The following is a 26,398-nucleotide window of genomic DNA, read 5'->3' on the forward strand; positions in this document are numbered from 1 at the left end:
TGCGCCCTTCCTCCGCTCTCGTCTGCAGGCTGACAGCGAAGGCAGCTGTTGCCATTCCACTCAGCATCGGTTAGAGGAGCCCCACTGACACGACAGAGATGAGTCCGTGGACGCCGACCTAAACACCCTCCCCCGCCCCCTCGCCTAAAATACATTCTTTGATCAAGGGCCAAAAGTTAAATCAATGGTACAGAAAAGTAGTATGTCCAGGACGCCTTCCAGCTCAACCCAGGAGATCCAAATGGACATGTTCGACCCCCATCCCCAGGCACAGGTAAGAACAAGAGAGAGAGAGAGAAAAGACACACCATATTCACGACAAACAACTAGACTTGCTCCCGTTTTCTGGCAACAAATTAAATGTTGCGTGTGTTTTCCAAAACAGATTAACAGGTTGTTTGCCACTTGCGCATTTGCTTCCATTGAGCTGGTTCGCCTACGGGAATGTTTTCAATGTGCATTGACTTCCAATTTTCTCACATATATTTAAATTTTATATATATATATACACTTATTCTATGCCTTATTGCATGTGAGCAGATGGTAATTGGTGGTTAATAATCAGCGTTTGTGCACACAGTGGCGCGATGAGCAATGCCAGGATGTCCATTGGATGCGATGCAAAGCCACGCCTTTGTGTTACTCCACACACAATGTGTCAGAATTACAAGAAAGTAGAAGCAGAAGAACGCATTTGATCGCGAAGAAAATCAGCAGTATCGTAAACACCCGGAGGCCACCTCATTAGATGCACCTGCACAATCGACCGAGCCAGCCAATGAAAAAGGGCGGCAATGCTCACTTTGAAGTTGTCATTTCATCGGTTTATTATTGTGCATGTCGTTTCTAACGTTTGAGTACACATATTTGGTTCCAAGGTCGTAAGAATGATGATGATGACAGTGATAATATGTTTAAATATTTTTTGTTTTCAAAGAACAAATATTTAAAGTAAGTAAATGTTACTTTGCACAAAATAAAAGCAATAAAATAAATGAACAACATAACGAATGTAAAAATGTATATATTTTTTTATATTTTATTTGCAGTTTTTTCAATTAATAAATTGATAATAACGTGTAAAAGTATATTAAAAACAATGTTCATTGTTTTAGGGATACACTGATGCCAATTCCAATATTTCACTTTCTAAATAAAGGATATCTTATCTTTAGATACATAAACAATGAAAACAAAAAATATATTTTATTTTAAAAAAATCAGCCGACTGGTAGCAAAGTCCGCCTCACAGTAACAATGTTCCAGGGTTTGAATCCGGCCTTCCTCTGTGGAGTTTGCTTGTTCTGCCCGTGCCTGCGTGTATTAACGTTGTACAAATGTACCCAATATTGTGGCAAATGAGTGAATTTGGTTCATTTTTTGCTTCCATCATTGAGAGTATCGATACTCCTCACTTCTCTGTGGTGTCACCACACGTCAGCTGCAAATAGGCTGTACCGTTCTTTTTGGGGGCGATTGAGTGTGGAAACACAACACAACACAAGACAGTGTTTTTTGTTTTGTTTGTTTGTTTGGGGGGGTGGTAAAAAAGGGGAAGAAACACACCCACGCTGAGCACACTCATTGTCTCTCTACATGCAGTGAGAGAAACCAGCGCTTCCAATCATGCCTTCACTCCCACTCCTCCCGTTCTCCTCATCCTCTCGGCCCCCTCAAAGTTCTCCGTGTACCAGGAAACTTGGAACTTTAGTCTCAAAGACGGCTGGGATAGGCTCCAGCACCCCCGCGACCCTAGTGAGGATCAAGCGGTTCGGAAAATGGATGGATGGATGGATGCATTTGATCGTTTGATGAACAACGGTCCACATTTGGATCTTAAAGGAGCAACTACTCCCCGTAGCTTGATTTTGTGATACCCATCCAGACAATCGGAATTGTAAGCTTTACACCGAACTGTGATGAAACTAATCTCATTGATTTAAATATATCACCCGGGGGGCAGGAAAGGAAGTTTGCCCCCACCAGGCTTCCACTTGATTAAACACCCCTGCTTGCTTCCTCTTTAATTATATACTACTTTTAATCTGGTAAGACATTTAGTAACACAAAGCCCTGGTGCTTCCTGTTGCTGACATTTGCCTGCCCCCCCTCCTCCCCACTGACAAGGAGCTAAATACACTTTTAGGAATTAAATCTCTTTTTATGAGCTCTGACCTGCGGGTTTGGCGCATTATTACAATAAATTAACGCAACACTCATGAGTGGTTTGAGTTCGCTGGTGTCCGCCGAGTGTCATACAGGTGGGCATTGTTAGGCGGCACGTTTTTCTTCCGATGCAGCCGCCACTCTCTTCACGCGGGAAGAAGAAGCAGAAAAAGAAGAAGATGAAGAAGAAGAAGAACAGGCCATCTCCCCGGCAAACGTGATTAGTCAGCATTGCGTAACCATGGCGATGTGGGCTTCTAATGTAATGAGCGCCCTCTGCCCAACCCGGATAGAACCCATTTGGCAGGGGTCCGCCAATCTGATTAGAGGGTTGCAACGGAACATGAAAAATGAGGAGTTGCCTTGCCTGCTCATGAATTGTGTGTGTGTGTGATTTCCCTCTCAGGCTAATGTCGCCTTATCTACAACTCCATCGCATACAGCGGCCGGGGCTTTTAGAACGATCTGTTAAAATAAATGACTATGTGTAGGCAAACTTTCAAACCCACACCCACGCCTCTCTCTTTTCCTCAGGGCAAGTACGCCAAGAGGAAGAGCCGCTTCAAGCGCTCCGATGGAAGCACCTCATCTGACACCACGTCCAACAGCTTCGTCCGGCAGGTAACAAGCCTCCTGTTTGGCTCACATCCTGTTATGGAACATGTCACAGACTCAAAATTCAAAAACATTTTCGATAATTCAACACTGATGTCATACTGTGAATGCTTTGTCAACTCATTCAAGATGAGAGACAAAGTACTTTAGACTTGGAGTGTTGTTTGACTAAACTAAGATTAGATGATGTACGAACTAGGTCCCAATGACTTGTTTTGGACTAAATGACTTGGGACTTGTGATACGTTTCATTCATTTCGACTTGGGCCGAATGACTTTAAACTAGTTTGAGATTCAGTTGACTCGACCCAGTGATTTAAGATTTACTGACTTGGGATCAGGGACCAGAATAAAAGAGATGTCAACCTCACGGCTCTCGAATTGGTTTCGATGAAGTCTAAATGACGTAGTTTAATTTTTGGCAAAGGCTCAACTCTTTTGACACTGGAGTTCTTTTTGACCAGGATGAAACAATCATTTTAAACCTTCTTTGGACTATTTACTTGGATATCGTTGTAGGCTTGGAGTGACTCAATTACGAGCTCTAGGCCTCAAATTAATGACTCGGATCAACTGGCTGTCTGAATCGTTCTGGTTTACAGCAGCACCTGTTGATTTGGCACGCAACCGATGTCCTGCCTTTTCATTTGCAAAACATCACGACCAAAAAGCCTGTAGGCATCCTATAGGTTTTCTACCCTATTTTCACTCGATTTTTCATTTAGTTCTGCTCAAGGCCAAGGCCCTGTATGGACATTATAGTCTCGCACACACCTACGCAAGAGCATGCTCATTCAAACACGCACAGATACACACAATCAACCGTCGGCGGAGCCGGCTAGTGCACCGGGGCTTGGTTTCTATGGCAACCGGGCCACTGAATCTCCCCCATGTGCGCAGCCACAGTGGGATAGAGATGCGAGGGAGACGGCGCTTCGGCGGCGCTCTGTTTTTGTGCGTGGGCCGCCAACGCGGCCTACGTGTTTGCGTAGCCTCGTTCGCGCGTCAAGTTCAACAAAAACATGATGAAGATGACTGTCTGCCGCGCACGCTGCTGTTGTGCACTGCGCTTTCCTGGGCGATGACATGCTGAGGTTGGAAGGGGATGTGATTTCCTGCTACTGATACACCGATAATAGTATCACAACATTCCCATTCATATAGGACTCCTTTTATTTAAAGACCCCGTGAAGTGAATGCAGATGTTTGTTTTGACATGCGTTACACATGTTTGAATGTGCTGAAAATCTGCAAAAACTGTACTACTGAATTATGGAGACATAGTATCGTGTTAAACAGTTTTTCAGCATTTCTGCTTTCTAGATTTTTTTTGGGGGGGGGGGGGCACGACTAAAATATGATTAACTTACACATTTCAGTGACCGGAATGAGTTATCCCTCCCTCACTACTGTTCAATATATAATTTTAGCCTTTAGCTAGCAGTTAGCTATATAAAATGTTTGCAGTTAGCTAGCTAGCTGTGCCTATTCCCTGAAAATGCATCTTCCATGGATGCCACACTTTATCAAACAGTTTGGTGTGGTCATTTCAATTCCTAACTGTAATGTACTTTATGTTACATAAAGCATTTGCATATGACTAGCAGGCTGTATGTGCTTGAATGTCTGTCATGTAGTGTGAGACATAAGCTGAATGGCGTGTGTCACCGTGTTAAAAAACAGGCGAGTTTCTCCGAAAGGTTTCTGTTATGTGGACCTACACAATGCTAAGTGAGAAGGCAACGCAGCGGATTAGCCTGCCACCGGTCCGGAAGTCTGTTAGCTTGCGAGCTAGCTGGTGGCTAGCGCCTCTCGTCAGGGTGTGTAAAGCCCCGAAAAGGCTCAGTGGGATGTAATTGGCTGATTGCGGTCACAAATGCAGGGGAAATGAGACCAATTCAGATCTTGGCATGACAAGTCTCAAGCATGGGCTCTCAAAACCTTTGGGCTCAGGTACCTCTTACAGGGGAGAATATTTTCCAAAGACCCACCAATGCTAATTAAACAATTACCACATGCGCCCATCATATCATGTCATACAATTCTGTATTCTGCTATTGTCGTTAGCTGACATGCACTCCGTCCACCACCAACATGGCTGAACAAAGGACTCTGTTTTAGATCCACATGGTTGTGTGTTGTTGCTGTCAGTGGTGACATATGAAAGCCAGCAGCCCCCCCCCCCCCTTGCCTCCCCCAGTTGCTACAGTCTGGCCAACTGGTAGATCTTCATTCTGTCACCCCCGCCTGGTGACTTTGTTGTCATCAGCAAGAGCCGGCTGTTGATCGGGTCACAGGTTGCCCTCTAGCGGACACGTTGGTGCCAAATTACAAAATACTGGCGCACCACCTATCTGATAGAAGATATCAATCGCTTCTTTCACTCCTGAAAGGACAAGTAATCTGTTTGACCAATCTGATTTAGTATCTGATCTGTAGATTAATATTTGGATTTTTTTTTTTTACCTTAGACCTCCATTAAAATAGGACAAGATGGCATTGGATTTGAACGAAGCAAAAATTACTTCAATTGGCTGCACCCATATATAGCTTTGGACTTGACTTCTGAATTGGAATTGACTTGAAGCAAATTACATAAATCTTGAGTTGAAGATGTAGATTTATTCAATGACTTTACATCGGTTTTAGACTTGAACATAGCAACTTGCGTCAGACTTGGGCCAGATGACTTTGGACCTGGGCCTAATGACTTGAGTTCTCCTTTAGACTAGGGCTCAAGGATTTAGGACTTTGTTATAACTGAAGAAAGTGGCATGGAACTTGAGCTTGGTTGAGACCTGGACAAAAGGGTTTTGATTACTTTAGTTATGGAATAGAGCAACAAGCCCCCTTAAAACTTAGAACTTGCGTAAAACTCGGAACAAATGACTTTCAACTTGAACTGGGATTTGGATTCCATGACTCTAGAACTGCCCAGGACCTGGACAAAATGACTTTAGGTTTTGGCTCGAGGATCTTGTGTTGGGTTTAGACTGGAACTAAATGACTCCAGTCAAATTTACTTTGATTTGAATTTATTTGAATTTGAGCTAAGACCTGGACTAAATGACTTTTGGCACCCTTCGGACTATGTATGGTAAACGGATTGGATTTACTCAACTCGTAAATAAAAACTCGAGACTTGCTTTTGACTTGAGCCGTATGACTTTTGATGTTGTAGCGGGCAACTGTGAATCCTGGCGAAAAGAACTAAACTGCATCAAACGCTTGTACAATCGCTTCAGATTCAGACCAACATTTTTACTATCGGTCTTCAGTCTCATATTTGTCAAGGTTGTGCACAGCCAGTTGCTTCAAAGTGGTCCTGGACAGGGTTCTGCGTGTCCATAGGAGATCATCATCAGCAGAATGAGAGAGTGAGCTGCAGAAAGGGGAGGGGGGTTTCCCTGGGCACTGCCCCCCCCATCCTATCCCACGTCAGCTGGGGCATTGGATGGCTGACGGCTGCATACCAAGCCTCCTCCTCGGCCTCGACGCACTTAGGTCCCTGTTCCTGCCGGGCCCGGTGGCTAAATATATTTCCCCAGTTTGCAAATGTAGCACAAGTCCTGCAACCCGACCCCCATCCCGCTGGCTCCGGTTCCCTTCCTTTACACAAGGTTCACGTTCCTTTGGGTTGTGGAGGTACACGAGAGAGCGCGGTGGGGTTGGCTGGGCGGAAAGGGGTTGGAGGTTAACGGAGCGTCTCCCGGTTTACTCTCACATACACACACTGGACTCTTTTCTGGATCTCTCCGCTCATGTACACTTGTCAAGCTAGCATACGCACACTAGTTGCCACTTCACACACACATTCTGTGGACTCCGGCACTGCCCCCCCCCGGATCGGCCACGGTGAGGAGAGTGTGGCAAAGGAGGCATGGAGAGGACTGAACGGATTCAGCGGCCCGTCGTGGTAAGAAGAACCTTGTCAATTTTTTTTCGGCAGCCTTTTTGTTGGACTAAGTGTGTGTGTTTGTCCAGGCCTTGACAGGTGCCTTTTGTTTTTTTTTTTTTTGCGCTGAGATGTCGTCACTCGGGTTGGAAATGTGAATTTTGCCACCAAGCGTCTTGATTGCACCGTAACTGTGGGTCAGCGGCTTGCTTTGTAATTCCATTTTGGGTTGGTCACAGCTGCTGGGAAGGCTCTGTGTTTTTAATTTAGACTTCCAGTCCCACCGGCTGCGTCGAGTGCTATGCGCAGCGACCAGTCAGCTTTCCGGCACCAGCCATGTGGCCATTTCGTGGAGAGACTTTCCACTTTATGTACGCAAAGGACCGACTCATGAGGAGGATGATGGTGTATTTTTTTTTTTTTTAGGGGTAACTTCAGGAATGGGTGTACAAAGTGATAAAAGCATCAGAAACCTTAAGCTATTAAATTAGCCGTTGAATGCATTACGAAAATATACCCGATTCATGTTTTGTTATCGTAATTCGTTTACTAGCAGCGCGAGAGGAGTTTACGGGGCATTGGAGTTATTGTCGCTCTTAAATAATCATCCTACTTTGTATCATTAATTTTTTATTTTCCGACGTTCAAAATAGGACAACGTTGCGGCTTCACCTGATGTTATTTTTCATCAACAATAGATTGGTGTTGACTTTTGGTGTTGAGTAATATTTTTCCCTTGTGCTTTTATAATGCTTTTGCACTTGGCTTTATGAATGCATTCATTTTTCGAACTGGAAGGCCTTTTCTGAGTTGTTATATAGCGACATGCAAAATACCCCCCCCCCCCCCCCGGACCTGCGTGGGTTTTCTTCGGGTACTCCGGTTTCCACCCACGTTCCCAAAACATGAATGGCAGGCTCATTGAAGACTCCAAATTGTCCCGAGGTGTGAGTGTGAGCGCGGTTGGTTGTTTGTCTCTGTGCGCCCTGCGATTGGCTGGCAACCGGTACAGGGTGTCCCCCACCTATTGCTAGAAGACAGCTGGGATAGGCTCCAGCACCCCACTGCCACCCTTGTGAGGATAAGCGGATTGGAAAATGAATGAATGAATGAATGAATGAATGAATGAATGAATGAATGAATGAATGAATGAATGAATGAATGAATTTTTAGCGACACCGTCAAAGAGATATTTGTTTCACAATATTTTTTAATAATGTGGTTGTAGTTTGCTGATCTGCAATGTGTTTTTTTTTCACCCAGTTTGGCTTTTGAGATCTTTTTCAACATTATAGGAGGTGTTCCTAAAGAAGTGGCCGGTGACGTTATTATTTTTTTCATATTTATCACAGTCTCATGAAAAAAAGAAAAAAAAGAAATAAGAGGAAACATACTTGAACGCACTCCTCAGATGAACTCCACACCCTCAGATTTTGTTACCATGGAACCCGCTGTGACAGAGCAAATAAAGATGGCCGCTCGCAGCCACTCTCCGTGTGCTTTGGACGTGCTTGGTTTTTGTACTTCACTTACGTAAGGATTCTTCACTCTTGAATAATAGCAAATTACCCAAAGTGGCTGTTAGCGTTCAGATGCTATCAGTGTCAGACTTGCATGAAATGACTTGTTTGAGAAAAATGGCGTACTCTAAGACCGTGATGCCATAAGCTTTAACAAAGATGTATGGACTTGAACTTGGGCTAAATTATGATCGAAGTGTTTAACTTGGGCTCGTTGGTTGAGGAGTCGCTTTAGACTCGGCCGAAAAGACTTGAGACTTGGATTTAAAGAATTTAGGTCTGTCTTGCATGCTTTCAGAGTTGGACCAAATGTTGTCTGTCTTTCAAGTGTTTCCAGACCACTTGGCTTGGCTTTCATACCCCCAATTTGACTGTTTGGCACCTTAAACTCTGTATTTTCTACAAGAAGGAAGCAAATATTTATCGATGCAGAGATCTACTGAGGGCGGATTTGGGAGATTTCTTTTCTCCCCTTGTAGTCTTTCATTTCAGCATTGTCAAGCGCCTTTCGCATTGATGCTCTGCTTCTTCCGTGAAAGTCATTTCCGGGGGTTTCCGGAGAACGCACCCATAGGGAACGCAAACTAATTTTTCTTTGTTGCGCGGTGACGATGCTTCTCGACCCTCATTAGTCAAAGCTCTCGTCCGTTTGCAACTATGCCCTCTCGGCTCGGCCTTGGCTGTCTCACCTCCCCCCAGCGAGTTATTCAATATCACCCGCTAAGGAGGTGCGAATGCGTCGCAATGCGTTGCGACTCGTCTGAGAGACCATCTCCCTTTTTTCAAAGTTCTTTGGATTATTCCCACGATGTTTATGATCAAGGGTCATGAAACCAGATTTCTCGTGATGGATTACTTGAAACGCATTTCAATCCATCCTCAGGTTTCCCATCTCCTCCTCCGCACGGATGCGGCTGAGGTGGTTACTATGACATCGCGGGGGGTCTCGATCCTGGCGGCAGCCAATGGTGTGACAGCTGGTCCGTCACGTGACTCGCAGCTATTTTGAACAGGGAGCTGTAAGCGAAGTGAAGCAAGCGGCTAAATTAGAGACATAGCCCCGGTGACATGAGGAGGGGAAGACCGAAAAGAAAAAAAAAAGGGGCTGGAGGAGGGGGGGGCCAGGAAGATGTCAAAAGGCATTCACGGCTGATTGGTTGAGTTGAGTTCCTGGACGCTTTTATTTTGTTTGGTATTGCAGGCATCCGCCTCATTTCTCCGGGCACTCCAACTTCTTCCTACAAATCTAAAACATGCATCTTAGGTTCATTGAAGACTCGAAATTGTTCATAGTTTTAAGTGTGACCAGTCTCGGATGGACCGGGTCTGTCGCCCAAAGTCAGCTGGCATAAGGTCAAGTTCACCTGCGACCTTGAGTACCATTGACTGGTACAGCGCACCCCCGCATACCTTACTTTTATTGTGTGTGTGTGTGTGTGTGTGTGTTTGAATGAATTATAAGCTTATTGTGGCTATTAGCAGTCCAGCCCGGTCCCCATCCTCATTATGTACTTGTCAATGAAAATTTTCAACAAGGATTGGTGGGGCTGGGTCTGATGATCCACTGCAATTGTTTCAATTCATTAATTTGGTAGATTTTACACAAAAAAAAACATTGCATACAATTTCAAGTGAGTTTTGAAAGATTCAAACTGGTCTAAAATGGCTGGCAGTCTTTAATGAGGATATATGGGTGTGCATGTATGTGTGTGTGCGTGTATGTGTGTGTGTGTGTGTGTGTGCTACTCGGCTCAACAAGCTGCGTGAACGTTTGTCAGCTTTATTTCAGACGTCATCCCCGTGCCTTTTATTTTGGTACAATTCACCCGTCACCGCCTCCGAGCGCAGCCATTAAAATCTCGGTTGAACTTCCCCGTGTCGTCGGGATGCTCCCCAAGGATGAGTCATAGCTGGTCAGCGGAGGCGGCTGGTGCCATCCTCATTACGTGAGCCGAGATGCAACAGGAAGTGGGGATGGTGTGTGTGTGTGTGTATATGGGGGGGAGCAGCGCGTATGCGTGAAGGAACACCGGGAATTAGCGAGGGGTGCCGTCGCCCCGGCAACAGGGAGTGTCTACATGGGAGACTGCGGAGCGGCACAATGCGACAGGTGGCTGAGCCAGAATCAACACTCTGGTGTTTGTCGTTTGGTCGGGAATTGCACAAAGAGAGACGAGGACCGTCGTGAAACACAGCGCGGGACATTAAAAAAACATACACACGTATATTCAAAAGTACTCCTCACACACAAACCTCCTACAGCATCCCTGAAGCATCCAGTCATGTAATCCTCAGAGTAGAATAACACATTTGGACTCCGGTCCCATTCCTCATAATAATAATATTAATAATAATAATAATGCCTTTCCACTTTCCATAATAATAATAATAATAATAATAATAATGCCTTTCCACTCATGCCACACACTCATCACACAAACATACAGAAATAATTGAAATGCCATTAGTTCATTCTAGCCTCGCTCACACTTTTTTTGGGGGGGGGGGGGTGTCCTTGTTTTTCATCAAGTAAAATTGCAATTATTCTGTAAAATGTCATTCTAAAATCATTTATAAAATAATCCAAAAGAATGTAAAGACATAAACTTGACTTTGTATGACTTTTGGGTAACCAGTAATTATGATAATTTCTGTTTCAATACAGTGCTCTCTTTTCTCCCCTCCAATATGGATTCTTGGTCCCGCGATTTAGCGGATTTAATTGTCCAATTATAACTCATGGATGATGCCGTTTCAAATCTAACACGTGCAGTGGACTTGCCGGCAGGGAATTTGTCCATTGCGGTTACATCTGGCTTGTGTCATCTTTTGCGCTCTATCACCTCTATTTTGGAGGCCCACACCTCATGACTCACTTGTTCTGCTCAGCTGTTGGCGCTCTTGTCAGCACCACCTACAAAGCACTGGGGGGGGGGGGGGGGGGGGGCTCAAATTTAAAAAAAGAAAAACAATGAGAGATGGTTATATAAATTGGACTCTTAAACACTCCATCGTTGCAGTTCACGCTGCAAAAGTGGGTCGACATGGGGCAGGCGTCTGCGTTATGGTTAGTGGAGGGGAGTCAAGTTACCCCGCATGAAAAATATGCACTCACTGGACACTTCGTTAGGTACACTTGCAGAGTCCGATACACGAGCCCCGCCAAAAGGTTTACAAACGCTCGTCGTTGACGTTGATAACTGCTGCGGCCTGCAACCTGCAGTTACTGTAAAAATATATATACCGTGTATATATATATATTACAACAAAATGTTTGAAAAATGTTGCAATGTAATCATGTGCCCATTGCACCCACTCTCTTCTATTGAATGAGAGGTCCCAAATGTGCTCAAATGGGTCTTAAAAATTCTTACGTTTGGCCTCCCTAAACCCGCTGTATGCCAAAATACGAGTCAAATAATCAAACGGAACCACTTCACGAATTAGATAGACTAAGAATAGAATACAAGTAGAATGTATCTATTTTTACATTACATAATAACTATCAACAGGAGCCCCCCCTCACTTCCCAAAATCGAGCCAATTCATAAATTGTGTTGCACTTCATAATACTGAGAGGTGTTTTTTTTTTTTTTTAAATATAATTTGGTTTCATTATTAGCTCAAACTGTTTGCTTTCTTGATACAGCTCTTGTATTGGCTCTCATCGGAGTGTACAGGGATACCTAATGAAGCGTCCCGTCCTTTAGGCCATGACGCGTGTACAGTTTGTGTGTAGCGGTGCGGTGTACCTGATGGCTTATCCGCATGGCTGACTCTCCCTTTTGTTTGCGCGGCCAAAGCTCCTCAAATTACAGTGAGTCAGCTTTCAGTTCTTACAGTAATGTGAAAGACGATGTCGGGCCGCGTCGTGATCTCGATATACACGGAGGCAGGAAATTGGAAAAGATGGCCAAACCGCGAAAGGGCGCACGGAACATCCCTTACGCTTTTCTGCTTGCGCGTCAGGGCTCGGCCGACTCCTACACAAGCCGGCCGTCGGACTCCGACGTGTCCCTGGAGGAGGATCCCGAGGCCCTGAGGAAGGAAGCCGACAGGCAGGCCCTCGCCACGCTCGAGAAGGCAAAGGTCGGTGGTCCGCTTGACTTTTGAATGAGTACTTTTGCCATGTGTTCGTGCCATTGTTGAACACAATTTTAATTTCATTTGTTTGTCCAGACCAAACCAGTTGCGTTTGCGGTGCGGACAAACGTGGGCTACAACCCGGGCCCCAGCGACGATGTTCCTGTGCAGGGCATGGCCATATCCTTCGAAGCCAAAGACTTCCTACACATCAAAGAGGTTTGTTTCCGCTACCCTGTACTCGCTGATCGTCTAGTAATGCCTGGCTGTCGTCTTTTTTTTTTCTACGCATGCAGAAATACAACAACGATTGGTGGATCGGGCGTCTGGTGAAGGAAGGCTGCGAAGTGGGCTTTATCCCCAGCCCGGTCAAGCTGGAGAACACTCGGCTTCTACAGGAGCAGAGGATGAGGCAGAACAGACTCAGCTCCAGGTCGGCATTGGGAAAAATAGAAGAAATGAAAAAAATGTTGAAAAATCAAGCCGATCTATCTTCTCTCAAAGGCTGGGAAGATACCCCACTTCAAATGTTAACTGTCAATCAAATGCCACAACAGGACCTAGAAAATGGATGCTACAAACTAAAAACTGGTTAAAAGTAAACCAAAGCAAAATGGCTAACTTAGCGCTGGGTCCAAAAGAGTCAATGCTCTGTTATTTATACCAAGCATATTGCGGTGAGGATTTTGACCCAGCACATTGAGTCAAAATTTTTATCCAGGGGTAAAAATTAGCTATAGCCACGATTTCAAGCTAGCAACAAATTGGTGAGCTGGTTAGCATAGCTTTGGTTAAAAGAGACCGAGCCAATGCTGGGTTATTTATACCAAACACATTGCGGTGAGGATTTGTCCCCAGCACATTGGGTCAAGATTTTTATCCAGTGGTAAAAATGAGCTATAGCCATGATTTCAAGCTAGCAACAAATTGGTTGTCTGGTTAGCATAGCTTTGGTTCAAAGAGACCGAGCCAATGCCGGTTTATTTATACCAAACACATTGCGGTGAGGATTTGTCCCCAGCACATTGGGTCAAGATTTTTATCCAGGGGTAAAAATTTGCTTTTCGGATGATTTCAAGCTAGCAACAAATTGGTTAGCTGGTTATCATCGCTTTGGTTAACCCCAAAGAAGCTTCCCAAAGCTAACATCTCCCTTTTTCGTGTCTTAGTAAATCCGGAGGAAGCTCCAGCCTGGATGTCGCCACGGGAACGCGCAGGCCCACCCCGCCCGGCACAGGTGAGGTCAAGATAATGTGTACGTTTTCATCTGAAGAGCCCGCCGATTGGACAGCCGGAGCATCGCTCAGTAGACTCAGCGGGTCATGAGCCACAGGGAGGGTTCTGTCTCAAAACCGATGTTCCCAGCCCGTGTTAAATCACAAGGTCCTGAAAACAAAGACCCCAGCCCATTCCTCGATAACTTCCTCCTTTCTGTCTCCGTTTTCCGCTCACGTCACTCAGCTTTTGTTGCTTGAATGAAGGCTTTCCTCTGCCGTTTTGTTGCCACATCCGTTGGTTCTCATTTCACAGTGTGAATTCTCAGACAGGCTTTCACAACGACGCACAATCATCTGTGGGATTTTTAAATCTTGATACGGACACGTTTTTGTCGGGCATAATTGCGGCAAAGAAATTGGAACCCCCCCCCATCTTGTACTCGCAAATGATAGAGGCACAATCGCTCAACAGATTGAAACTCTGGCTGACTGGCTCGCACAACATCACAAAAGTATCATGGTTTCGGTACAACGAGCCCTACTCATTGTACCACATTCAACCAACGACCAACTACCTCTATATTTTCATCCATTATTTGATGGTACACTTGAGCCGTTCAAATCCAAACCAAACTAGTGAAAGTTTCTAGTAATTTAAAAAAAAGGCTTCATTTTACCGCATGAAGCTAACCATTAAAATGCCTCCTCAGCCCGAGAAGCCAAAATTCCACAAGCCGAGATTCTATTCAGCATTCACGTCTTTTCGAAACCCGTGAACAGGGAATTGTTTATTTTTATTCAACGCCACCACATGAACAAACCTCTCGAAATAATTTTGACTTTCGGTCTCTCCGGTGTCCAGGAGGCTTGATGTCCTCAATTGATTGCCTTCTTCTCAGCTTTCATGCGACACTGCGTTTTCTCGCGACAATCCGACATTTCCTTCATTCACTGTCATCTCCTTCTGTCTTCCTTTTGGTGCTTCCGTTCTGATGCTTCTCACATCTCACGTCTCATCTCTCGTCTTCTACCCCCCCCCCTTTTTTTTCCTCATTTCTGTCACCGTCTCCGGTCTTTCGCTTCTTTTACTCTGCGCCCCCACCACCACCAACAACCCCACTGCCTCCCCACCCCGCCACCACCTTACCAATCAGCGCACGTGGACATGCCCAGTCTGACCTATGACGTTGACCCCCTGGACCTGGATGCCGAGGAGCTCCCTGAGTCGCAGGGGGACCCTCGTTCCCCCAAGGGCATGTCTGGCAGCGTGACCTCGCCTCAGGCCAACACGCACCGGCTGCCTTTCTTTAAGAAGGTAACACTTGGAAGTGATGGGACTGGAGTTTGGGATTTAGGGAGAGGGGCTGGGAGGGTGGTCCTGGATGCTTCTCGCCTTCGCCAACACCCCTCCCTCCCTTCCTCCTCCCACCTGCCTGCGTTTGCCCCACTGCCCCTCTGCCCATAACTCTTCCAAGTTGCCTCCACTAACACCTCACAGCTGCCTGAAACTCAAATAGGGAGGCACTGTAAACTGTACCTCCGGCAGTGGTACACCCCCCTGACCCCACGCCCCTCCTCAATGCTAACCTGTTAATGACTAACCGTTGCGTGTATGTTTTGTGTGTATTCTTTGGGCATGTTCTGTGGAATGCTCCCGTAGGCGGTCCGGCTAAACAGAAACAGAAGTCGGTGAGTGCGCTTTTCCTTTCTTAACCAAACTAACATCTTCATCCTTATTATAGAGATTCAAAATAAGGGGACTTTTTTTTGGGGGGGGGGGGGTAGCGTTGCCCCTATTGAAAGTCAAAGGCGGTGTTTGGAATCAATTCCTCATTCTCTACTCCGTCTTATGTTATTATGTTATGTGTTCTGTTTATTATTTTACTTTATGCTAACTGTTTTGTTAAGCGCTTTGTTACAGCTGCCGCTGTTGTGAAAGCGCTATATAAATTAGCATGTATTGTATTGTATCGTCATCCCGAATCAATAAACAGTGAAGCCCAGTTTATAGTAGGGGGGGATATACTGTATTCCAGACCCACCCACAGATAAAAAAAAAAATCAACATGGTTTAAACACAGAGATTTAAACATTGCATTCAAACAGACCAGATATTCACGAATCTTAATGCTCGTATCATGCAAAATGCCATAAGATGGCTAACAGAAATTAGCATCGATGCTCTTCAAACAACTGCTACTTTTGGCACACACGTAGCAGCATCACTTGGAACAAAAGAGAATAAAAGTTTGCATTGTGAAACTGAAACGTATAAAACACATTAACCAAACTTGGCTAGCATATAATGTGCAACTGCATAAACAGAAATGAACACGGTGCATGCAATACATTTGAAAATATTTTCAATATCAGCACAACGTGAGATTGCTTTTCTAATCGCCATCGGTCGGTTGTCGACTACTTTTCAGGATGCATGTTCAAATCGTAACAACAAAACTTTCTCTGTGGAGATGCGAGTTTTTCCCAATCCCAACGCAGCCAAATATGCATTCAAACGCATCCCTTGCCAATCCTCACAAGCCCTCGCCGCCATGGCGACGCCGCAGGTGCACGTCGATTGATGCACCCCCGACACGCCTTCATCTCCATTTGCGACGAAAGTGGAAGACGGAGGCCCCACGGGCAGATCTGTTTGAACATAATCGCAAGGCGGAAATATCTCGGCATTAACATTTTTAGGTGGCCAAAGCATGTAAGCATTAATAAAAAAAAAAAAATTCCCTTCAAAATTTTTACTTCATCAACTTTATCTAAAAATCATAATTACTATATGGTACATCATATAGTTGGGATAATCCTGGGCTAAATGATTAGCATATCTGAAATGCATAAAACTGTACACACATAACTGGAGTCATCAATTTCGAGTCCGTGTCCAGTGATAACAGAACAGATATTTTGAAAGCTTGGCTTTCTATGCCAGAGCGGATCACTGGAGTCAAAATGCGTGTAAACGCGCCGGCAGGGCGAACCGCGTTACTGTACACCGTACATGACACCGCGCAGTCCACTGTGCACTGTGCTAACACTATTAATACACCGCCGTTATGCACACCACTCCAGCGCCGGGCCCCGTGCAGACGAGAGCCATTAGGAGCCTTTTAAAATATGTATTTATAGCCCGTGTGGATGGCGGATGAGGCCGAAAGAGATTTATGCAATGTAATGTAGTATCATGGTAAATGCCTTCCGATACAAAGAGGAATACAGATTTCCTGCCGTCGCGATGTGACTGTTTTCACTCCAGTGCTGTGTTGAGGCTGGGGTGGGGGTGGGGGTGGAGGACCTTTGAAGAGCGAAAGCGCTTATATGGATGAATCATACGTGTCGTGAGTCACAATTTAAGAATAAGCTTAAAGCATGGCTCATCTATGCGTGGGTATCGCATAGGCTCAATGTACCCTTTTTCCCCTTTGTTTTCCCTCTTTGCTTCAACGCAAAGTGCAAACATGCTTATATATCTTTTTTTTTTTTTTTTGCACCCCCGGGTACACCCGCGCAATTCGTTGAGATTCACGACCAGTGGAGGAGTTTTAACTATAATAATATGGCTGCTTGCAAGTATTGGTGAAAAGTGTTTAGTAAATCTGCTTGAGTTGGGGGAGGTTTGAATCTTGGGCCCAACCTTCCTGAGTGGAGTTTGCATGTTCGCCACCCGTGCTTGCGTGGGTTTTCTGCGGGTGCCTGACATTGCAAAGATATGCATGGTACAATAATTGAAAACTTGAAATGGTCTGTGGGTGTGAACCGTGACCGGCGACCATGTTAAGGCCAATTATGTTCTGCATCGTGGCCCCAAACTTAAAATCTTGTCGACATAAGCAGAAAATTTAGGTGTGGATACCATAAATCGACTTGCCAACTAAATCTTACATTTCCACTAATGGCTAATAAATATGCTGATAATAAATGCTGAATTTTTGAATTCAAGTTAATTATTAAATACTAAAAAAATCTCTGAACATGATTTTTTTTAAAGTCCGTTCTTGATATAGAACCCCCTCAATATCAGGAGACCTACTTAAAGTTTTGGCGAGCGAGTGTAAAAAGCCAGCTCCCCCCGGTACTCTGGGCATAATTACACAGACGTTAATTAAGTGAGAGAAAGCAAACAGAGGAATAGTAGTCCCTGTAATGTGGATGAAAGTAGTTCACGGTAGTCGGTCAATCATGAGAAAAGTGTACTGTGTATCGATTTGAATGCTCGTGTTTGCTTTTATGTGTGTATTAACCCTTTCATGCACAAATAATGAGAACCTACATTTTGGCTTTTATTCGTCTTTAGGCATGGAAAAAAAATAATGGCAATGGATGGCAACACACATAAGGGCCCGTTGTAATGGTTGATGCACAACATTAAGAGGAACGAATATAAGAGAATTTGAATAACTGTCCGCCGTAGTCACCGCTGTCCCTGAAAGGCTTTAAAGCTGCGCGTCCCTTCTCACAGATGGAACACGTGCCTCCCTATGACGTGGTTCCTTCCATGAGACCCATCATCCTGGTGGGCCCCTCGCTCAAAGGCTACGAGGTGAGCTCACTCACGGGACGCTTCATTTCCATACACCATCGCGGAAGAGCCGATTTGAGAAATTCGGGCTCAGCTAAGAAAAGGCTCAGGCTTGTTTCATTCGTGGTCATTGTATCAAAAAATAAAAATCTTCCCGAAAGAGTGGAAGCTTCCATCGCTCAAAAATAATTTGGGACTAACTCCACTTGTCACATCTTATCGACGGAAGGGCCACGTGTGCAATTATTTTTGTCCACATACGCGCACAAGTGTAGCAAACCACGTGTTCCAATTCGTGATTGAGACTTGAGTACGTCCCGATACTTATGCCCGTACCTCTCCGACAATTTCTGCGCTTTGCAGGTGACCGACATGATGCAGAAAGCTCTCTTTGATTTCCTGAAACACAAGTTCGAGGGAAGGTAAGTGGTCCGGTCTCGGTGCTGCTCACCCCCCCCCCCCCCCCGCCCCCCCAAAAAAACCAACCGACGACCTCCCCACTGTTGCAGGATATCCATCACACGAGTGACGGCGGACATCTCGCTGGCCAAGCGCTCGGTCCTCAATAACCCCAGCAAACACACCATCATCGAGCGATCCAGCACCCGTTCCAGCCTGGGTGAGCCCACAAAACACACACACACACACACCATTGTCATTTTTGTTGTCATCATACCTACATTCGATTTAGGAGAACCATCCCTGGCAAGATCTATTCAGGGTTTTCACGAGCAGTGTTTGTAGAACTTGGAATGGAGTACTGGATTCTGTTCCTCAGACATTGGTCCATTTTGTCAAGCATTAAGTCGGATTTCCAGTGAGGGTTAAACTCCCACAGTTTTGTTCATAATCATCCAGGGCAGAATTTGTAGGTGAGGTCCGGTTTTGGTAGGCTCAGTACTGTGTCCGTCTTTTTTTTTTTTTTTCCTTCAGTTTATGTTTGTGTTGGCTCCATCAGGCGTCACGCCGGGCCCAATTCGCCCTCGAAAATGATTGAGAAATGACCATAATCATATCGTATCCTTAAACCTACTCGTGAAGTAAATACCTCGAGTATTACAAGTAGACTTCAAGTACTCGGGACCATGAATCAGAACCTGACAAAATTGTTCATCGTTAATTTTCTTCCCAACTTCCTGAGTCTGACTTGTTTCCATCCTGTCTCTCTGCCCTTCTTCGCCCATGTTTCCTCTTCCTCCTCCTTTGGCCCACTTTCCTCATCATCTTCTTCCTCCTCCTCCACCCTTCTCTTGAATCAGATGTACTGGGTATGTATGCACCCCCCCCCACCTCTGCCCACCTTCTCCCCTTTTCCCCCCTGACTCTCACCCATCCTCCACACTTGATTTTGCCCGTCTGCTTGCCTCGTCTGCTGCTCCTCATACTTTTCTGTGTGACAGCCTGTAGCTTCCAATAAAGACTACCACCCCACAAAAACAACCCCCCCCCCGCCCCCCAAAAAAGTGTTATGAAACCAAAAAGCGTTTCCGTGGGAGGGCAGAAGGGCCGCGAGCTGCTCTCTTCGAGCGGGAGCCAAACCGGAGTGGCAAACTGATACTCGCATGCCGCTCTCCACCTTGTGTGAGGGTGGAGGCACTTTAGATGGTCCTCATAGAGCTACTGTGGGAAGTTCGGGCTGGGGGGGGGAAGCTTCTCACTTTGCAACCAATGACTATGTGTGTGTGTGTGTGTGTGTGCGTGCGCGGAGGTTAATGGAAACCTTGCCTCCACTTCCGGCCTCAATAGCTCTTCAAATAGCGAGGCGCCACGCTTGATGGCAACACTAACCACATTTCCACCAAGTACGGCGATAGCCTTCAGTTTAGCACGGCGCGGTTTGGATCGCTCGGCACTCGCGGGACTCACACGCTTCCGTTCATCCTCATATTGCTCCAAGCCATGTCCAAAGTGGAAATGATTTCATATATTACGGCGGTTCGGTGGTCGACTGGTTAGCGCGTCCGCCTTACAGAGCAGAGGGCCAAGGTTCGATCCCCATCTCCAGCCTTCCTGTGCGGAGTTTGCATGTTCTCCCCCGTGCCTGCGTGGGTTTTCTCCGGGTATTCCGGTTTCCTCCCACATTGCCAAAACACGCACGGCAGGTTAACGGAACACTCTAAATTGTCCCTAGATGTGAGTGGGTGTTTGTCTATGTGTGCCCTATGATTGGCTGGCAACCAGTTGCGGGTGTACCCCGCCTTGTGCCCGAAGACTGCCTGGCATAGGCTTTAGCATGCCGACAACCCTTGTGAAGACACTACCCGTTAGCCAAAAAACATTAATCTTCAACTCCCCCCCCCCATATTTGGCTTCTGTCATGTTAATGAGAATGTGTGGCATCTCATTCCTCAAGTGCCCCCTTCTGTCCTAATTATTTTTTTTTTTTTAAAGAGAAAAGCAACGTCCTTCAATGTTTGGGGAGGCGACAGAATGAGAATGCTCTGCCCCCGTTCCATTTAGCTGTGCATAAATGGAACCGAACGTGTGATCTGAGCCAGTTCACGCTGGGTTCTTTTGGTGCATGATCGCAAAACTAACCCTAGCATTTAGAAACGAAGGATCAACTTCGGAGTCTTGCTTGTCGTCGACTCACCGCTTCCTCTCGTGTGTTTGCCGGACGGGGCGTAGCTGAGGTTCAGAGCGAGATCGAGCGCATCTTCGAGTTGGCCCGCACACTGCAGTTGGTAGCCCTGGACGCCGACACCATCAACCACCCGTCTCAGCTGGCCAAGACCTCTCTGGCTCCCATCATTGTCTACATCAAGATAGCATCACCTAAGGTCAGTGGTAGAAATACATATTTTTCTGTTTTGAACCACAAGTAGTAGCACTAGGTAGTAATATTTGTATAATACTATGAAGTGCAATTTTCTCATTTAAAAAAAAGCAGGAAGTAGTAAATAGCAACATATAGCTAATCTATATTGACTAGATAAGATAAAGATTTTATTTGCTTTGGTCACTTTCCCTTTCTGATTCGCTAGCTAACAGCCAATCAGAGTGATCAAATGTCACTGACACCATTTTGTGTGCTATATTCAATCTAGCGAAAACCGCTCACCGATCGAATCAAAATGAAAAGTGGTTCGAAATGTTTATTGAAAAAACGAACAAAAAAGGAGTAAATAACATTTAGTAAAGCTTATTTTCTTTCGTCACTTCCCCTTTCTGATATGCTAGCGAACAACCAGTCGGTGACCAGTTGTCACCAACGCCATTTTGTATATTGAATATGGCGAAAATTGCTCACCAATCAAATAAAAATTAAAAGTGGTTAAAAAAAGGTTTGAAAAATTTTTATGTGGGGTTTTCATTGGACAGTGGTGACATGTGTGCGTGCGTGTGTGTAGGTGTGTGTGTGTGTATTTCAAGTATTGTTTCATATTTCTCCAGCGTTTATTTTTTTCAGAGTGTTTGAATATTTTCAAAATGTTCACCATTTTTGGGGGTGGTAAATGGTTTCCAGGTTCTGCAGAGGCTCATCAAATCCAGGGGCAAGTCCCAAGCCAAACACCTCAACGTGCAGATGGTGGCGGCCGATAAGTTGGCTCAGTGCCCCCCTGTAAGTCTTCATTTTGGACACTTTTTTGGAGTGATATTTAGCCCTAATGCATGTTGGCATCTCGTCTACATGCAGGAACTGTTTGACATTATTCTGGATGAGAACCAGCTGGAGGACGCCTGCGAGCACCTGGCTGACTACCTGGAGGCCTACTGGAAGGCCACGCACCCGCCCAGCAGTAACCCGCCCAATCCGCTGCTCAACCGCACCATGGCCACAGCGGCGCTGGCCGCCTCGCCCGAGCCCGTGTCCAACCTGCAGGTACAGGTGCTCACCTCGCTGCGCAGGAATATGGATCTGTGGCCCGACATGGACGGCCACGTCGCCGCGGAGAGCAAAGAGGACGAGCACGCCCTCTAAAGTCAGTCCATCACTCAGACTCTGTAGCCGCCTGAACGCGGGAGGAGGAACTCGTCAGAAAAACAAAAACAACCACCCTAAAAAAAAAAAAACACACACACACGTGACCTGCGAAATTAAGACCACCTCACCTAAAGTGGAAATCCGGAGAAACTCGGAAGACTTCGCCTCCCTCCTCTTTCTCTTTGCAATAAGAGCCAAATCCCCTGCCCTCGTTTAGTCACCTCGGTGGCCTCCTTCCTCTGCCAGCCGCTCTCCAGTTCGCTGTCCTCCCCCGTTGTTGCCATGGCGCCGCCCCTGAAAACAGCAAGTCATGCCTGCCTCCTCTTTATTCGGAAAAGGCGCCCGGTTTGGTCTCGGTTGCCACTAATATGCCTTTTAACAAAAAAACCCCCAACTAATCCAAAAGTGCAATTTGATTATGCATCTTACAATTGCCTGGTTGATTGATCTATTGGCTGTGAAAAAAAAGCCATCAGGCCCTGGGTAAACTTGGGTGCTTGACGACTACATTTGATTTTTGAAACAGACTGATGGGCTAGGTCAAAGTTCAAATGTCTATGAAAATTTTATAACGTCAAAATTCAAATTTTTTAAAAATTATATTGCTTGTATTTAATAATGATTTTTTTAATTGTAAGAAACCAAACAAATTGAGAGCAATGGAATTTAAATTTTAAATTTTGATTGACCAATTTTAGGAAAAAAATTACAATCCATGTTCTCCTGATAAATAACTTGTTTTAATTAAAGTATATGTATTCATTTGATGAAATAATTGGTGACTTAATTTATTATAATAATTACATAACATTTTTCAAAATGACAATCCAACATTTACTTGGTTTCAAATTATTAATTATAATTCGTATTTAAAATCGCCCATTTGACACATTTTATATTCACATTTCCACTTTTTCTCTCTCTTTTTTCGAATCACCTCATGTGCACTTTTTAAAAAATATAATATGGTCCATCAGCACCAAAATATTGCCCAGCCCTGCAAAAGATTTGGGGGATGGGAGACATAAGATTTAAAAAACAAAGATCCTCACAAAATTACCACCCAAAGGTATAATTTTTTTTTTTTTTTGCATTTTGAGTCAAAATCTGTTGTTTGTTGCCATGATCTCATTGAGCCAGAGGGTGGCACAGTTGCATCGATTAACAGCTTGGGTGTGTTTTGATTTGATTTGACCACTTTTGTGCATATTTTTATGGATGATTTGAGCATGTTTACACCAGCACTTTAACCTGCAAAATTTGTTCAATAGTACAATTTAGCTTAGTATATTAATAATATTGCATAGAGTAGTGTTCCCCTTGACTAACCGCTCACACTGTTTGTCTCTGCATGGTCACTGTGCACGTGGCTCGCCGCTGACTCGCCGCAGGGGTCCAACCTGGTGCACAGCGAGCCCCCCAAGCGTGAGGGCACGGAGTGCGGCGGGAGCGAATACCATGGCAACCTAGGGGGAAAACCTCAGCAACAACATCAGCAACAGCAGTACCTGTGCTCCTCCCGCGGCCAACTCCGAGGGGGCAGCAGCCGCGGCCTATCCCGGCAAGACACCTTTGACTCGGAGACGCAGGGCAGCCGGGACTCGGCGTACACCGAGGCCGGCGACTCCTGCATGGACATTGAGACCGACCCCTACGAGGAGCCTGAGCCTTACCGCGAGGGAGGCGGCGGTGGCAGAGGGGGCAGCCGCCTCCACTTGGCGCAGCACCACGGGCGGCAGGCGTCCTGGGAGGACGAGGGAGCCGAGCCTGACCAGGAGAACCTGAACCAGCCGCCGGCGCCCAGTCACGGCGGGCATCAGCAGCACGGGCGGGCCAAGCTGAGGGAGCGCTACTGCCAGGAGCCGCTGGACACGGTGGCCAACAAAAGCCGCAACAAAAACCAGGATGACTGGGGCAGGGACGTGTACATCCGCTGAGAGGACACAAGAGGAGGAGACAAAAAATGTTTACATCCGACAATACGGTAATCCCCCACTATTTGCAGGGACCCCCCCCCCCCCCCCCTCCCTGCCACCAAATTGTTCATAAGGTTTCTCCTCAAACCTTTTACAGCAAGTACCACGTATTGGAAAAAAAAATACTTGCCTTTCCATGCACTACTATAGTAGCCAACCTTAAAATACGATAGTAGAGGTTTAAGTGTTCATCTCAAAATGAAACTGAAGATTTATTCCTAAAAAGTATATTTAAGATGCATTATACTTAAAAGTTAAATATAACTGAACTGTAAAAAAAAAAAAAAAACGTTTCGGCCAGTGGAGCAGAAGCTGTGGCTTTCTATTACGTACCACTAGAGGGAACCAACATACCACTTGTCGTACTTCGCAAACAATTGGTCTCGAAGTAATCGTCAAAAATAGGGAGTCCAATCTCAACTTTTTCTTCCAAGGACCGCTTACAGAAAAGTCAAAGGATGCCAGGGCCAAAGGGCTTATTATATTATACAATGGACCTGACATCCATACACCTTTTTTCAATATTTTTAGAAATATTCTTTAAAAAAATATACACAGTATATATCTTGTTTTTGTTTCTAACCCCCATTTTTCTTGGATAACACAGTTTTGCGCTGTTCACAGGCTGTCCTATCTCCGCTGTATAACTAGAATCGAGCCGACCCTTCGTGGAGCAGATATTCACAATATGAGCCAAAACAAGCACAAGCTGAGGATTGATTTGCCTTGAGACCTTATAGCAACCAATTAATCTGAGCTTTGCCCCCATCTTGTGGCATCTTATGGCGTTCAAGAAAGTTCACCAAAATTTGCCACAGCACTTCAACTAGGTGAGGAAAAAAAAAAGAATACCCCCCACACCCCTACAAAAAAATATCCATATGATTAATTTGCAAATAGTGGGGGATTCCTGTACTTTGCTTTTCCACATCAATACTGCATGAATGTCACCAGACAGCACGAGGACACCACTTGCTATGATTGTCATCTCCGTCAAGTTTCAGTAGAATGTGAGGACGTCGTCACGTCTGTCCTCCAAAGTCTTAAACAGGGTCTATATCACCATCCCACTCCAATTTACCCCCCAGTGTACAGTGTCAAGGTCCTCCACACTGTCCCTTTTTAAAAGTCCACTTCTTATCACCCGTACCTTAAAAGCAGGTGGACAAGTCGCTCTATGTTCGATATTTTTTATGGACAGTTTTCTCCTCCATTGTAGCTTTCAGTGTGCTGGTCTTGCACCCCGAGCCCACCATCCTGCCAAAAATCTCCCACAATCCCAAGTGCCGGAAGGTTTCACCAAGCCATGTCCGCCAACAGCGCTCCTGCCGTCTTAACTCTTACACTCCTTCTTTGCAGGCCACATGTTGTCTCTATCTCTAGGTCCAACACATTTGGCTTTTTTGTGTTATTTATGCTCAGATATAGTTACTTAAAATCACAGCCACTCAATTTGTGTGTATTCCCCTCTCCCCCACGCCCTAATCTTTTTTAAGATCCATATGTGAGATTGTGAGAGGCTTTAAACATTAACCGCTCCCCCTTCCTTTCTTCAGTTGGATAAATGAATATTGAATAATGTTATTGTTGCGTTATCGCAATTGTTTAAAAAAAAGAGAGCTAATATATGACATATGTATCATTGGTGCCTGATTGTAGCTGCATCTTTTTTTTTTTTTTTGCTTTTTCTGCCTTTCATTTTTAATCTGTGGATAAATTCGTATTTTAATTAAAAATGTAAGCAGAAAATGCCACTGTGTCGTTTATTTTAAGTGTTATAAGTCCCAGTAATACAGCTATCGAGGTCAGCGGAGTCAGCTAAAATGCCCCTTCAGTAAGCCACTGAGGATTCACTCTAATTAATACACTTTTAATTACTTTTAGCATCTTAAAGGTTCCTCAAGGATAGCTATAAGGTTTCTATGCAGAAGTCATAAAAACGCAGAATGGTCAGGTCAATCTTTAGGTGTTCCGGGTTACATTTCTTACAAATTAATCAGGACTCATTCGACTTTAGCCCATAATTAGTTTCTTTATCCGCTCTAATGTATTATTGCTGACTTTCCTTATTTCGCTTCATGAATCGGAAAGAACGCGGAAACAAGAAGCCACTTGCCCTTATTTGGACATGCCCCGTGCGTCACTGGATGCGTCATCATCTCGCTCCATTCGAGGGAACGTTGGGGCCGTGAAAAATGCCAAAACAGTAACAAATGAAGCTTGTTTCACGTCGCCAGTAAAAGTAATCAATTTAATAAATGAAATGAATATAGAAAGTTAATATGAACTACGAATTAGACACTGGTAATATTCAACTGCATATTTTCTACTGAAGAATCGTTTGGAACATCGGTGCGTTTTCGTCCAAAATTGACAACTAAATAATAAATAAAACATTTTTTCTTTTAGTGTTTATTCGTCACCCTCACGGGAACTCGGAGCCTGAAGCCCCCCCCCCCCCCAAATTTTC

General features: G+C 45.1%; 1 protein-coding gene and 1 long non-coding RNA gene across 4 annotated transcripts; one reads left to right on the forward strand and one right to left on the reverse strand.

Moving 5' to 3' along the window:
- On the forward strand, nucleotides 1–25,679 carry cacnb1 (calcium channel, voltage-dependent, beta 1 subunit). Of its 3 annotated transcripts, none has more exons than XM_052048638.1 (14): nucleotides 1–274; nucleotides 2,701–2,787; nucleotides 12,166–12,285; nucleotides 12,376–12,498; nucleotides 12,576–12,712; nucleotides 13,449–13,516; nucleotides 14,651–14,811; nucleotides 17,968–18,048; nucleotides 18,391–18,449; nucleotides 18,537–18,646; nucleotides 20,656–20,807; nucleotides 21,494–21,589; nucleotides 21,665–21,850; nucleotides 23,344–25,679. In XM_052048638.1, exons 1-14 carry the CDS (start codon nucleotides 185–187, stop codon nucleotides 23,887–23,889), a joined length of 2,016 nt encoding a protein of 671 aa, XP_051904598.1. In that variant the 5' UTR covers nucleotides 1–184; the 3' UTR covers nucleotides 23,890–25,679. The 3 variants fall into 3 exon arrangements, with proteins under 3 accessions (XP_051904598.1, XP_051904599.1, XP_051904600.1); XM_052048639.1 differs by lacking the exon at nucleotides 14,651–14,811 and adding an exon at nucleotides 15,157–15,185 and having other exon boundaries at nucleotides 2–274; XM_052048640.1 differs by lacking the exons at nucleotides 1–274; nucleotides 2,701–2,787 and adding an exon at nucleotides 5,664–6,697.
- On the reverse strand, nucleotides 18,959–22,630 carry LOC127589491 (uncharacterized). Its single transcript, XR_007959411.1, has 3 exons — nucleotides 21,865–22,630; nucleotides 20,621–20,782; nucleotides 18,959–19,009 (listed from the first exon to the last, which is right to left on the reverse strand). It is a non-coding gene; the product is annotated as an uncharacterized LOC127589491 (long non-coding RNA).
- Nucleotides 25,680–26,398: the final 719 nt, after the last annotated feature.

The sequence above is a fragment of the Hippocampus zosterae genome, chromosome 17 (genome assembly GCF_025434085.1).
Source record: "Hippocampus zosterae strain Florida chromosome 17, ASM2543408v3, whole genome shotgun sequence".
NCBI lineage: Eukaryota > Metazoa > Chordata > Actinopteri > Syngnathiformes > Syngnathidae > Hippocampus > Hippocampus zosterae.

Coding starts and splice junctions, on each gene's coding strand:
- cacnb1 (XM_052048638.1), top strand. CDS start 185: ATGGTACAGAAAAGTAGTATGTCCAGGACGCCTTCCAGCTCAACCCAG. Junction 13,517..14,650: donor GCCCACCCCGCCCGGCACAG/GTGAGGTCAAGA, acceptor CTTACCAATCAG/CGCACGTGGACATGCCCAGT. Junction 14,812..17,967: donor GGCTGCCTTTCTTTAAGAAG/GTAACACTTGGA, acceptor CCCTTCTCACAG/ATGGAACACGTGCCTCCCTA.